Source organism: Crocodylus siamensis, chromosome 4, assembly GCF_052110815.1.
Source record: "Crocodylus siamensis isolate JL-2025a chromosome 4, ASM5211081v1, whole genome shotgun sequence".
Classification (NCBI taxonomy): domain Eukaryota; kingdom Metazoa; phylum Chordata; order Crocodylia; family Crocodylidae; genus Crocodylus; species Crocodylus siamensis.
Window position 1 is genome coordinate 174,069,311 of NC_143398.1, and position 14,135 is coordinate 174,083,445.

The window sequence follows — 14,135 nt, forward strand, 5'->3', positions numbered from 1 at the left end:
AAGTTGTAACATTTCAGTTTCCATAGGCAAGAAGAACACAGCAACACATTCTTCCCAATATTTCAAAATTATTACTTGTTCAAAAACAGTTACCTGCTTCTTTCCCTGCTCTCTGTCTAAGAAACATGGCTTCCTTTATGCAGAAGTGTTAATGACATGCCCTAAAACTAATTCCTTTAATTATTTTGTGTGTATTACAGTAGTGCCTAGAACCGTAGTTCTCAGCCTGTTAGACTCGTGGCACCCTTCTGCATGTTTTCAGAATTCAGCAGCACCCCGTTTCAAAAGCCAACACACTTTTAATTAGTTATATTACTATAATATAAAATATAATATGTCACCCTTTTGGACTGCTCTACCCAGTTCTCCCTGGTCCTGTGCATGCTTGCTGTTAGCAGGGCACATTGACTCCCTACAAGTGGGTCCAGGAGCCAGTGGGCAAATTTCTGCTTAGTTTTCCCAGGGAGGTCTATACCCTGTCTCCTCTCCCCACCCCAAACTCCAGCCCTGGAGGTGCTGGGCTGCACACATGGTTGCAGGGGATGACAGAACATGAGGCTTGGGAGGGAGAAAGTCCCCTTCCCCTTCTCCCCCTCCCCGTACCTGACAGGGGCAAGCACAGCCCCCATTGCTGTGGTTGCTTCTCTGAGGACTGACACACCTGGGACCAGAGCTACCTGCTTCTGTGGCTCTTCCTCCCAGCCTTGGATATGTGCAAGGAGCTGGGTAATGAACCAGGGTGAAAAATGTAGCTCTGCAACTGCCCACCCATGCACAGAAGGCAGAAGGGGCAGCCATGCATACCTATGACTGTGAGACTCTGGGGTAGGTAGGGGAAGGAGTGAGTGGTATACTTCTCATTGCTCGGGGGCTGGGTGTCATAATACCCCTGATGGGGTCCCTGGCCAAGAATCCTTGGTCTAGAAACTCAGTCAAGATCATTGCCAGCTGAATAAACTGAATTCTGCATATTCATTTCTAAGGAAATTAATAAATAAATATTTTACCATAGTGAGACTGTATATGCAACAGCCCAATTTTGGGAAGGTGAATAGAGTAGTGTGAATCTATATATTTATTTGAACAGAGGGAGGCATGTTTTATTTTTCAATCCCTTGCTAAGAAATAAGTGATTAAATGATCCTCCATCACCCAGTTGTAAGTAGAAAGATTAATTATGATTTATAAGCATTTGTGAAATCCATTCTAGAAAACTGGGTTTGTGGCAAAGACCTTGGTCTGGTCCCAGGAGACCCACGTTCAATTCTTAGTGCTATATGTTAGCAAATATTTAAGCATGTGCTTGATTTTCAGCAAGCCGTTAGCCTCGGTGAAATGGAGGAGACAACACATGATATGTTCTTAATTGAGTTTTAAATGCTTAAGTACCTAATGCCCCTTTCTCATTTTTAATATGAGGATAGTAGTTCCTCTTCCCTAGTTTTTTCATAGTTTCTAAGATTGAAAGGGACCTGAACAGATCATCAAGTCTGACCCCCTGCCCTGGGCAGGAACAAGTGCTAGGATCATAATACCTCTGCCAGATATCTATCCAACCTCCTCTTGAAGACCCCCAAGGTAGGGGAGAGCACCACTTGCCTTGAGAGTCTATTCCAGAGCCTGGCAGCCCATACCGTAAAGAAATGCCTCCTGGTATCAAGCCTGAACCTATTCTCTATCAATTTGTAGCTGTTATTCCTGGTTATCCCAGGTGGTGCTGGGGGAACAGAGCCTCACCTATTTTCTGCTGGTCCCTCCTGGTGAGTTTATAGACAGGCACCAGATCCCCTCTCAGTCTTGTCTTGTGGAAGCTGAATACATTCAGACCCTTTAGTCTATCTTCATAGGTCCTGGCCTGCTGCCCCCTCTGGACCCTCTCCATGTTGTCCACATCCCTCTTGAAGTGTGGCACCCAGAACTGGACACAGTACTCCAACTGCAGCCTGACCAGTGCCATGTAAAGGGGAAGTATCACCTCCCTGGACCTGCTTGTGATGCATCTGTGGATGCACAAGGTGCGGTTAGCCTTTTTGACACCTTCCTCGCATTCGCGGCTCATGTCCATCCTGGAGTCAACAATGACTCCAAGATCCCTTTTGGCCACTGTTGTTGAGAAGGGTGTTCCCCAGCCTATAAGTATGCTGCTGGTTCCTCCTCCCTAGATTCAGCACCCTGCACTTTCTGTCTCTCACTACACTGGGGCATAATAGTTGAATGAGGCTCTGATCGCAGCTGGGATTTCTAGGTACTTTCTCATACAATTAGTCTGTCTGCCTGTCCTTCCAGAAACTGACCTATAAATATTTTGCCTGTTTCATGTTATACTGCAGAATGATAGCTGTCCCATCTTATTCCAGGGAAGCTCATATCTTTTCTCTCTAACTACAGAGCAGCAAAGAAAAAGTAATGTTAACCATGCATCTGGTTTGTAAATCTTTTTATTAAAAGAGTTGTCTTTCCACAGTAGTAAAGCTTTGGCACTTACAGTATAAAAAATAATCACTGATCATAATTACACCAAATTCTCCTTTGTCAACTGCATACTGAGTGTCTTCAAAACAATTTATTCCCATATAAAAACACTTGAGGGGCAGGGAAAAATTCTGATAAATAACAGTATGAGATACAAAGATAGAGTTAGAAAAATACTAGGATCATTTGGAAAGAATTAAGACTGTGCATATTTTAAATATCACAGTGATGGGGTTTGCAATTCCTATGTTATTGCTGGCTGCACGCTTAAGTGAAAGCAGAAGTGTTTGGTGGACTTTCCTATCTCTAAACTTTAGTAGTATCATTCCCATTAAGATTTGTTAGGATGGCAAGGGAGATTTCACCACTCTTCCCTCCCACATATCATTTTGATCCTCAATTAATTTATGACTCAGTACCATTTTTATTTGAAAAATACTGAATGGCATCAAATACTTTGAGCAAAACGAGGCAATACACTGCTATCAATTATGAGAAAAGTCTGAAACACTCCAAGGGTGATGCTTGGAGAAGCTGTGAGTTGAGCTTAAGCTGGGGAAGTGACTCCAGAGCAGGGGGCCATTCTTAAAGATGCGATTTTGCTAGCATCACTCCAGTTCAGATGATCGTCTTGGGAGAGAGATGCATATTTTGTTGTTGCTGTATTAAGGCCTGCTAGATATTATTGTCCTCGTGGATGTTGTGTGTCTGCCTGTACATCTAAGGGCATGAAGCATTCAATTGGGCAGTTGACATTCTGTTGAGAGAAAAGGAAGCCAGTTAGCCCTCAGTCATGTCAAGTACAGTGTTGTAGGCCAGTAGCATTAGTCTGAGAGCTGCAGCCAACCTTTTTGTGTCTAGTGCAGTGGTTCTCAACCTTTTCAGACTCAAAGAACCCCATTTTAGACTCAAAGCGCCCCTTGCAAAATGCCAGCTCTTCGTTGTCACTTGTTTCTTGACTATAGAAAAATAATAGAATTATTCTTCTGTTGTAAAGAATTCAAAAGGACCACAACAGTTCAGAATAATTTTAACACTATGGATTCCTATTTGAAATCTCTGGGTTTGCCTTGCACACCTCACAGTTCTCACATTGCATGGCATCTTGTGGCACCCATGAAAGGGTCAACAAAGAATATTCCATCTCTATAAAACAAAGTCAGTGGCTTCAAACACATGCTTAAAAGTTTAAGCTTGTGCTTCAGTTTTTGCTGAATTGGGGCCTTAAATATAAATGACAGAACAGACTGAAAACTGCAAGCAGTTCTAGTCCATTATTTTTTACAAGACTTGTATGTAGGACACCCATGCAAAAGACACTCTGCCTGGAGAGGGTCCTGTGTACTTACAGTATTTGTGCCCTGGTGGTATCTCTGTGTAAAATGTGTGTAGGTATGGCCAGAAGAGCCTTCTGAGGCTGCGTCGACATTGGGTCTACGGCAGTTGTCACAGCGCCAACCCTTGAAAGAAGACATCAACATACGTACAAATCAGACACTGTCTTTCAAGAGCAAAAGGCACATAAAGCTACTACATTCTAACACAAGTGTGCCTTCACCCCTTGTGTAACTCCACCGAGATTGATGGATTATTCCATGGAAATCCACTAACATCCCAAAAGTTATTCCAGTTTTACACCAGTACAACCCAGTGGTGTCTTGGATGCAAAGGAAATAGAAGTAATATGCAAGTTAATGTAAGCATGGATATATGCCCCGATTCCTTATGTTTCTTGTTATGCCTGCTACCAGTCTTACCTGGTTATCTGTTGCACTAATTTGGGGGATGTATATAGAAGGGAATGGCAGTTAATTATACAGAGTGTTGATTTAACCCAGCCTACATCAGGGATTCTCCAATCTTTCCACAGTATAAGTCATATTTCAACAGGGTAGTTGTTTTGTAAATGCCTCCCTCCTTCCTGCACTCACTACGCAGACTACTTCCTCATGTTTACCCCCATGCACCTGTAATGGCTACTTATATAGAAAAGTATTGTGGGTAATTTAGCAACTGGAAAAGGGAATGAGATAAAATCCACAGGACCAGCCTCTTATTCAAATATTCCAAGTGGCCTCTGGCCACAGTTGAGGAATTCCTAGGTGGCGCACTAGCCATGTGTGGAAGGCTGGAAGAAGGGAAAATAACACCAGCCTTGACTTCTCTTGATTCACTTTTGAATCAAGGGGAAGAGGGATGACTCTCCAAGTTTGTTTTTATTTGTGAAGGTTGCAGATTTTATGGCAGTGTTCCCCAGTTCTGTAATTCAGACATGAAAATAGTGCCAATTTAAAATGTAAACTAAAGTTGCTTTTATGATAAATAAAATGTCATCCCCTTAACCCACTCTTCCCATAATATCTGTCCTCATGCCATGGTGCCAAACCAGTTCTGCCTACCTGCTGTCCTCCATAGCAAGTACAGGAACAGATAGCACCAAGATATTCCTTCTGCCATTGTTCTCCTACGTGGTACATCTTACCATCATCATAACATGTTGCCTCATCTGCAGAGAATCAGGAATAAGCAAGATTCAGTTGCATGGTTCATATTTACTCTGAAGAATGAAGGTGTGTAGTACGGTGGGGCAGTGGTTAGACAGAGTCAATGCGCTCACAATCTCAGGTCTGCTACAAACCAGTGATTAGCTGTGAGCATATAAGCTGTTTTAAAGCACTCCTTGTGCTTCATATGTGCTCATCTTTACAGGGACAGTGACTCTTAATTCACATCTGGAAGATGTTCAGATCTTCAGTAAAAAAAGACTCCATAGCAGTACCCCATGTTACTGGTATCAAATTACATCCTGTTAGAAGTGTAACCCACATTCAAAGAATATGGCACTCAGTCTTGTGTGGAGGTTCAATCATAGTGACCTGCCATGGTGTACCATATTATATAACATAAAAAGTGCCCTTATACAGTCTGTCCCGAACAGCACAGCTAAGAGGCACCTCTGCAAGCTGAGAATTCAGTTAAATATACATGATAAAGTGACATACGAGGTTCACACTTGAATTCTCCCTTTCCATTTCCAAGACATGTGCAGCTCATCATCTGTCCATTCTCGCCTTGACGGTCCCACTTTTTGCCAATCTTGTAGTTCACACCATTATCATGGCACCATTCTGAATGAACCAGAGGGGAACAGTACAGTCAGGTTGTTAATCTAGATGTTTCTGTTACTCAGTGGTAGAGTAAAGAAACCCATTCACTTTCACATGAGCCTCAAAGGGAAAATTCACTGATTCTGTAAATGAGCACAATTTCATTGACATAAACATATCCATACATTTACTTGAAGTTGATTTGAGAGTAGGACTTTAAATTGGTGAGGGTCATACCAGCTTCATGTAAAGGATTCCCTCAAGAAAGGAACTGGTGTGGGAAAACTTACAGATGTGAATGTTAGGGCCTTGGCTCAGGATTGGGTTGGGAAGAAATTTTGGATGCAACTATAAAGAGAGCCTGATTAAACAGGCACACGGGGAGAATGTACTTAATACTGAGTAAATTCACATTAAAACCATTACACAGATCATGGGAAAAAAGACCATGCATATCAAATGATGACATATAATGATTAGCCCTATAAATAAATATTTTCCCTGTAGCTTACTACTTTCAAGGCTTAGATATGCTCTCTCTGTTAGTTTTCTCTGCCATAAACAAGCACATTTAAATTTGGACGTATGCCATATATAATCACTTACTCATTCTGACTTCATATTATCCCTTTAGCTTACATTTAAATTTCATCTACTTACATCTGTCGGGCATTAAACCTAAGTGTTACTTTAGTCATCCTGGCCGTCTAATAATACTGATTGCCAACCTTAATGAGTTACTGTGAAAATGGGAAGACAGCTTCAGAAAGGTGGGTGGAGAGGGCAATCATATACTAACCAAACAACAGTCTTGTATCTGTGCCCATTTGAAATCCCTGAGAATTATCAGCCCCATTGTGCCAATACATAAAATTAAGATTTGAAGATTATACAGATATGTTCTTAAATGACTAGTTAACTTTTTCAACTGAGGTGTCAAATCTCTTAATTTTTTGCAATAACTGTACTTGCTTAGTAGGGGAGGGGAAAATACTAAAAAGGTATTTTCTTGCAAATTCCTTATAGACAAACACAAAAAATGACCATTTTTTCTACAGTGAACAGTAATACTGAGGGGGCTGCAAAATTCAATCACAAGCGATAAAAGTTTTCCATCATTTTTTGATGATGCAAAACATTACTTTGAACTAAAATGCGCATGTGTTTGCTTCATGTTTGGGTCAGATTGGATCTGTCAAACATGCCATTAGTACATTTATGCATGGAGTTTAAATATATGGATGGATGGACAAAAGCAAGCTACTCACTAGATGAATCACATCTGAAATGACCACTGCCAAAACCTAAGCACTGGCACCAGAGTTTAAAGCCAGTTTCAGATAATCGCTCCCATTCCTCTCCAATGGAATAGAAGGAGCCAGTGTATGTATCATAACAACTGTCGTCAGTTGGCTGGTTTAATCCTTCAGACACTGGAAAGAGAAAAAAAACCAGGAATCATACACCGCATACACGCCTAGGAAAGATAAGCAAAGACCTTTCTGAATACAAGTTTTTCCTTACAATGCCTTTGCAGGAGTGGAACCATGTAAGGATATTTTCTTGCTGTTTCTGTCAGCACAGCAGCATCTCTTTGATTTGTTTTCCATTTGCATTTGGCAGAGCAGTGGAGTGGTAAGAAAATATTAGGTGAAAGGTTTTTTTGCTTGTTTTGAATTGCCAGGTTTCAAGTGAGCTTGAGTTTTGTATTTGCTATTGGAAAGCAACAGTCTGACTGAACCACTTTAACTGAGATGCATGCTTTTCTCCTAGGGATGACAGGTGGTTCTGTCTTCTGACATGAGATTTATCCCTCCCAAATCATAAGTGCTCTGAGTTTTAAGTAGAACCCTGGTAGAGAAATAAGCTATAAAAACCATGCCTGAATTATTGAAGGGATGGTACTAGGGAGTGCCACAGTGAAGCACAGTGTACCACGGTGCATGGTGCACCCTTAAAGGATGTTATAATAGCTGCTCTTTGTGCAGGGCTGTGTACATACCAGGACATTTCTATCTTAAGCATGCTTACTAGCTCATACCCAACATGCTCTTTCAACAGTATCAGCATGCTCTAAACCAGTGGAGGCCAACCCTTTTAGCAGGAGTGCTACAAATTAAACCTTGAGTCATCTTCAAGTGCTGCTCCAATCTCCTTCCCCTGCCCAACCTGCTGCTTCACTTCGTACTCCCTGCCCTATGCTACCTGCATAATCTGCCATTCTGCTTTCTGCTCCTTTCCTGATCTGCTGCTTCGATTTTTGCTCCCTGGCCTAGCTACCACTGTGAGGCCTGCTCTCTCCCCAAGCTGCTGTGGGCCACAAAGGCTGCCCACAGGCTGGCTACCCCTGTTCTAAATGACAAGGTTAGAAGGGGGAATATGAATGCCTTAGTGATTTCCTGTATATATTACTCTGCTTTGGACATCACTGGTTGTAGTTAGTATCTGACTGAAAAATGGGTGTGTTGGATGGCCTGTATTGGATGAGTTAGCAGTCTCAGTCCAGTTTCTGGCAGGCATGTGCCCACACAAGAGCTCTCATTGGGATAAGAGACTGAGCGGCCTCCAGATCAGGTCTGAGGCATTGTGTGGTTAGACTCACCTTGTGGGTAAAGAAACTCTTAAATGTGGCAGATTTCACTAGCTCTTAATTTATCTTATTTTTTTAGTGCCCAGAAAAAATTAAATACTGGGGAAGAAAAGGAAAAGAAAAATCCTAATAACATGCCATCCAAAGCCTGGATCCCCTCAATTGTGCAGTGTTGACTGAGTTTACCAGGTCTTGAAGGTGATAAGCATGAAAGGGTGCCTCTTCTCTGAAGCATCTGACAGCATGTTGGCTGTCTGCTTTCTGCCCATGTGCAGTCATATGAACTCCATATGGGGCAGTCACTTCTAAACTGACAGTCAGTGATGGTCCCAGTCCAGCTAACCAGGGAGAAGACATAGCAAATCACCACCCAATGGTGGGACAAGAAAAGAGAGGAGCAGGAAGAGACTGATTTAGCAACCCTTTCCTTGTTTGAGAGATTATTCTAAGGAAGGAAATTTGATGTTGGATCAGAATGCAGGCCATGACATGGGCATTGCCACCAACTTTCTTTGATAACAGCTACAGCTAACATCTCTGACTAACTCTAACAGCTACTATAGATAAATACATGGGACCTCTAAAAGGATTATGCAGTCAGGCAGTTGTTTGACATAATTTTCAGAGAGTTGATGTAATTACCTGGAATAAATGGAACATGGAACTGGAAGGACTTCATTGTTCAGAGCCCAGCCCCTGCAACTGCAGGTAACCACATCTTATAACCCCATTGGTACAATGAGAGTTAAGCACCTAAGCACCTATAAACCATTTCCCTGTAAGAGATGTACTTGCAAAGCAGAGTTTGCCCAGATTGTATAAATTTAACCTACCAGTATTGTCTACTGTGACAACCTCCTCCAGCACTTTTTGTCTCCTATGATCTTTTATTGCTTCCACTATGATGTTGTAGGTAGCACCTCTAGTAAGGCCCGTCAGTGTAGCACTAGAGGAAGTTCCAGGAACTCTGAACTGCAATTACAGTAAAACCAGTGTCACACAAAAGTTGGCTTTAAAAAGAATGTGTTTCTTAGGTTATAAACTGTTCAGGATAAAGACAGTGTCTACAGATTTAATTCTACAGGGAGTCACACACTGGAGGCCTAATAATTAGAGCCTAAAGTGCTTAACAAGTATCAGTACCTGAAGTCTCACTCCATGCATCTTGGTGATAGGTGTATTATCTCAATTTTTAGGGGTAAGGAGAATAAGTGACTTGCCCCAGATCATACAGGAAGTCTTTAGGAGGGTGGCAACAGAACTCAAATGCCCTAAATTTTATTTTTTCCCCCACACTTAGCTGTAAGATCAACAGCAATATTAATCTGGCTACATGGCTCCACTCTTCGCTTATGTATGATTTATCTTAAGAACTTCAGTGGAAGGAAATCCCCATGCATTTTTTCACTGCACCTCTTCATACCAAAACACTATAGACAGTCCTAGGGTCTTTCTGTTTTGTCAGTGTATTCTATATTCTTTCATGTGTGTAGCCACCCTCCATGTACTTCCATCCCAGAACAGCTTCAGGGCTAATAATGCTATGCTGTGAAGTGGCATGCCTAAGATGGATGCTGATGGACTTTCATAACTAAATCGTGACTTACTGGCCACATCTACATGAGATGTTGACTGCACAGTTGTTACTGCGCAGTCATTTAGTACTTATATACACAAATACTAAATGACTGCACAATTGGAGCTACTACACAGCAGCATCCCCAAACAGCTTTTAGGTGACACTGACTGTGCAGTAGCTCATTACTACTATGCAGTAGCATCATGTCACACTTTGTGCCACGCGACACTACAGTGCAGTAGTAATGAGCTACTGTGCAGTCAGCATTTCATGTAGATGTGGCCACTGACAGCTATAATCCCAAAGCTAGAGGGACTGCCACCATCAAGTCCAATACATTTCCTGCATTCAGAGTGCATTGCAGAGGGACAGTTGTGTTACCTGCAAAGTCTCTTCATCATTGCCGACTGGGAGACATGAGATGAGATATTCAGTGCTCTCCAATAAGGGCCTCCAGGAGATCGTTGTCCGAGAAAGAGCTTCCTGGCCTGTAGTGCCATTGCGCCTTGGCCCACGGGAGTGAGGATATGAAGGTTCAACTACATGTGGTATTGGGTACCTAGCGAGTTCAACTGTTTCATCCACATTTGGTGGCTGCGGTCTTGGCCTGTGTTTACTGGGGGTTGCTGTGGTGGGTGGAGTAGTCCGTCTAAATCCATGTTCCTCAAAGAAAACTTGCTGTCCCTGGTGTCCTATTGATGGATGCTGACCTGTGGTGCCTGGAAGTTGGATACCATTTCCATTGTCATACCTGTTGTTTGTGAAGTAGGGAGGCCTCTCATCGATGGAAGGAACATCCAGAATCTCTGGCTGATTGGGGTGAGTTTGGGTTACCAGTGTGGGAAGCTCATCTAACCAAAGACATGTTAGAAGCAATAAAGCAAAGCAGGTTAAGCCCCAGAAAAGTGGCTGAATTAATTATCATACATTAGGCAGCTACAATGAAAACTGTCAACTGCTCAAAGCAATTAAAGCTTAGCAATGCTCATGAATACAACACACTTTTTAGGGCCTCTTTGTAGGGCCTCTGATTATTCAGCAGAGGGTATATTGTCTTATCATTTGAAGTACAGGCAAAAAAAAGTGTGTTGGTATGAAATTTTCATACCCTTGAACCAAAGCTATTATCACTGCATGCCAAAGAAGCCACCAATGCTCAAATTAAGGAAACAAGATATATTTGCAATAGGCATTCATATATTAGCAGTTTAAGAAGATCTGTACCATACACTAAGGAATTAACTCTTATGCTATTCAGGTCTCCACCTGTGTGGCAGAGTTGCTACTTGGTGACCTCTCCTCGTAGTCTATTTTACAATGCAGTATGGGACTGGGCACAACTAGAGAAATACAATGCATATCAAAGGAATAACCTTGACCTATATAGCATTCCCACTGATGTCATCACAAGCTAAAAGAAAATGTGAGCATTAACCTTAATTAAATTAGGGTGTAGGCACACAGGAAAAAAATGAATGTGATCTCATGTGCTTAACCTCTTAACACAGAGAAATGTGATTTGCTTGACTTGAAATCTTATCTTTTCCACCCTAAAAGCCCTATGTATGATACATTTATTCATCTCTTTGAGAAATAAAATTTAAAAAAAAAATGAAGTAATACTATTTTTTTTAAAGTGACCTGTCATCTCAAGCAGAACTTGTATTTGGCTGTCAACATAGACCTGTGAAAAAGAACCTTATAAACGAAGCTGTAATATTAGCTCTTTGGAGATGCCACCAGAGGGCAGAGACTCCAATCCCCATGTGAGGAGATGTCACCTTCTCCAGCTGTGGTTGACCAGCTTTTTATTTTACCTGTCTTTTTCCTGCCAATCAATGGTTCACTCTTTTGATTGTTCTTCACAGCAGTGATATAGATGGTATATTCTGTTCCTGGCTCCAGACCTGGAAGAAAAAAAGCCAAATTTTAGCTCTAAAAAACACCTCTAAATAAGACAGCTCAACAAAGGGAGACAGGGACAAGGTAGGAGAAAGTGACACCTTAGAAACTAACTGGTCCAGAGAGGCATGAACTTTCATAGGCAACAACCTACTTCATCAGATGCTAGGTACTGACTGTTCAAAAAAAAAATATATATATAGGGGAAAGATACAAGGGGAGGGTACATTGCTAGAGAGGTAATCAGGGGGACTGATTATAATGATTGTGAGAAACAGGGCAGTTTAACACAGAGAGGAACATCAGAGTAAAGCACTAGTCCAGGCAATGGGATAGGACTTGTTAGTTCCTGCTGAGATGACCACAGTCTGATCACTGACCACAGTCTGTTCTTCCTGGATCAAGGAAGGGTTTGTTGTGGGGTGGGAAAAAGGGATTATCTGAATTAATTTTGGCTGGTAATAAGGACTGCATAATCTATGTCTCCTTTGATGTGCTGGCTAGCACAGTGCATGCAGTCCCTACTCAGCTGTAAAGGAGAGGGAATATAAAATCTGCTGAGTTTAATCTATGGATTTCTGTTGTATCTCCATTAAGTCTGCTCTCCTGAGTCTGTGTATAGGGTTAAACTAGATGACCCTTGAGATCTCTTCCAGTCCTATGAGTCTGCTCCCCCATCCTAAAAACTTTTATCTCATGATGCAAGTAGTATATATGATTGTGCTATATAATTGTGTGAGGACAGCCACGTTCTAGCCCTTAAGCAGAATCCTCTGTTCAATGCAGAGGACATTAGCAAGATGAGCTCCCAAATGAAGCAAAGACATACCAATTATAGTGGCCTCTGTGGTGCTTGGGTGTGGTCGGGGAAGCAACTCTTTAAGCTGTGCTCCAGGTTTACTGTACTTGATGATATAGCCTGTAATCTTGGCCCTGGGAGGCTGCCAGGTAATCAGCAGGGAGTTGCTTGTGGTTGTGAGGAATCGCAGGTTTGAAGGAGCATCAACATCTATAAGCAATCAAAATCAATGTAATGAATGTTGGAAAAAGTACGTGTGACTGCACATCTCCTTCCCATGGGGGATGAATTTATCCTTTGTCACTAATCCATTCCATGTTCAAAGAGGAAAAAATAAGGTTGAAAAATGCAATAAATGATGTATATGCTCAAATGCAAGGACAATATAAATTTCCAGTCATTGTGTATAAATAATTTCCATTAGTATATATGTATGCATGCAAGAGAGAAAAAAAAAGCTCTTACTTGTAGAAGCATCAATCACAACTGGGGAACTGCGGGCATTGTCATTCAGTGCGTAAAGATGGATCTTGTAGTCAGTGCCTGGTTGCAAGCCTAAAATTAGAGTAGAAAAAAAATACAAATTTTAGCCTGCTCTGATTTAAATTTTTGCAGAAGGAGTCTGCAAGATACTCTGATCATTGCTACAGCCAGATAATTCACCTGTCTGGAAAAATAGCACTTTCAAAGTTGGTACTAGCTGTGTTTGCTGGAGAATTAAAAAAAGAGCACTGAGATATTTCTAAAACAACCAGTTGACTTGAATGTGCTCCCACTGAAGGCAGTAGGGGCTCTCTCACTGAACTCAGTTAAACTGACACTAAGTTATTTTCAAATGCCACTTAAATCCTAAGTTAAAGCTGCCTTCAACCAAGAGATAAACGTAATGATTTGATCTTTAACCTTTTTCACTCTTTGTCCCTAACTTCAGACATAAGCCACAGAACTATGATCCTCTAGTGCGTAAGAAAATGATTAAATCTGTCCCATTCACTAGCAATTATCAGATTAGAAGTGAAGTAATTTAAAATGAAGCAATACATCAGTTCAAGCTGCAGGAAACCTGAATGCTAGGACGAAGCAGGGAATAGGACCAAATGGGTAGTTAAACAACAGTTCATAGAGGTCAGCTCAGCTTTTGGAAGGTACTAAATGGAGATGATCTAGAAGTCTTTCTCCTGCAAAGATCAGGCAGTTCCATTTCTGGACTTGCTAAGAGATCTACGATCATGGTGTGAACCAATGTCAGTCACTTGCAGGATGTGATAAGAGAGTACTGCCAGTTAGGCCTGTGCGAATAGAGAACTATTCGATTCAGATTTGGCTGATCCGGAGGCCAGTGACTTGATTCAGAGATTCGGATCACTTTTCCGAATCAATTCAGCCGAAATGCCTTCGGAAGATTTGGCACTGATTCAGAGAGATTTGGCCATAGACTATAATGGGGAATCAATGAAATATCTATAACTTTGTCATTTTTTGGCTGATTTGGATGAGACTTGTAGGGGTGGTAGTCCTTGTTATGTGCATGAAGTCTGCCATGTTTCAAGGATGCAGGAGCAGCACCTCAAAGTCTAGAAAGCAAAACTCATGTTGTGTGTGTGTTAAGTCACAGTGGGGTGAAAACTGCAGGCAAGCTAGCCCCTGCTGAGTCAACAAAGCCTGCCAAGTTTCAAGGAGATAGGT

General features: G+C 41.7%; 1 protein-coding gene across 7 annotated transcripts in view; it reads right to left on the reverse strand.

Annotated features, from left to right (window-relative positions):
* Window positions 1–2,420: 2,420 nt before the first annotated feature.
* FN1 (fibronectin 1) overlaps window positions 2,421–14,135 on the reverse strand; it is a 78,768-nt gene continuing 67,053 nt past the window's right edge. For 6 of the 7 annotated variants that reach the window (XM_090044947.1, XM_090044945.1, XM_090044944.1 and 3 more), the window contains 10 exons: window positions 12,915–13,004; window positions 12,480–12,659; window positions 11,566–11,655; window positions 10,130–10,599; window positions 9,003–9,141; window positions 6,848–7,012; window positions 5,475–5,600; window positions 4,872–4,978; window positions 3,822–3,932; window positions 2,421–3,229 (listed from right to left, as the gene is read on the reverse strand). In XM_090044947.1, the coding sequence (XP_089901073.1) occupies window positions 3,155–3,229; window positions 3,822–3,932; window positions 4,872–4,978; window positions 5,475–5,600; window positions 6,848–7,012; window positions 9,003–9,141; window positions 10,130–10,599; window positions 11,566–11,655; window positions 12,480–12,659; window positions 12,915–13,004 (1,553 nt within the window). In that variant the 3' untranslated portion in view covers window positions 2,421–3,154. The remainder of the gene's footprint in view (window positions 3,230–3,821; window positions 3,933–4,871; window positions 4,979–5,474; window positions 5,601–6,847; window positions 7,013–9,002; window positions 9,142–10,129; window positions 10,600–11,565; window positions 11,656–12,479; window positions 12,660–12,914; window positions 13,005–14,135) is intronic. The other variant, XM_090044943.1, reaches the window with a different exon arrangement.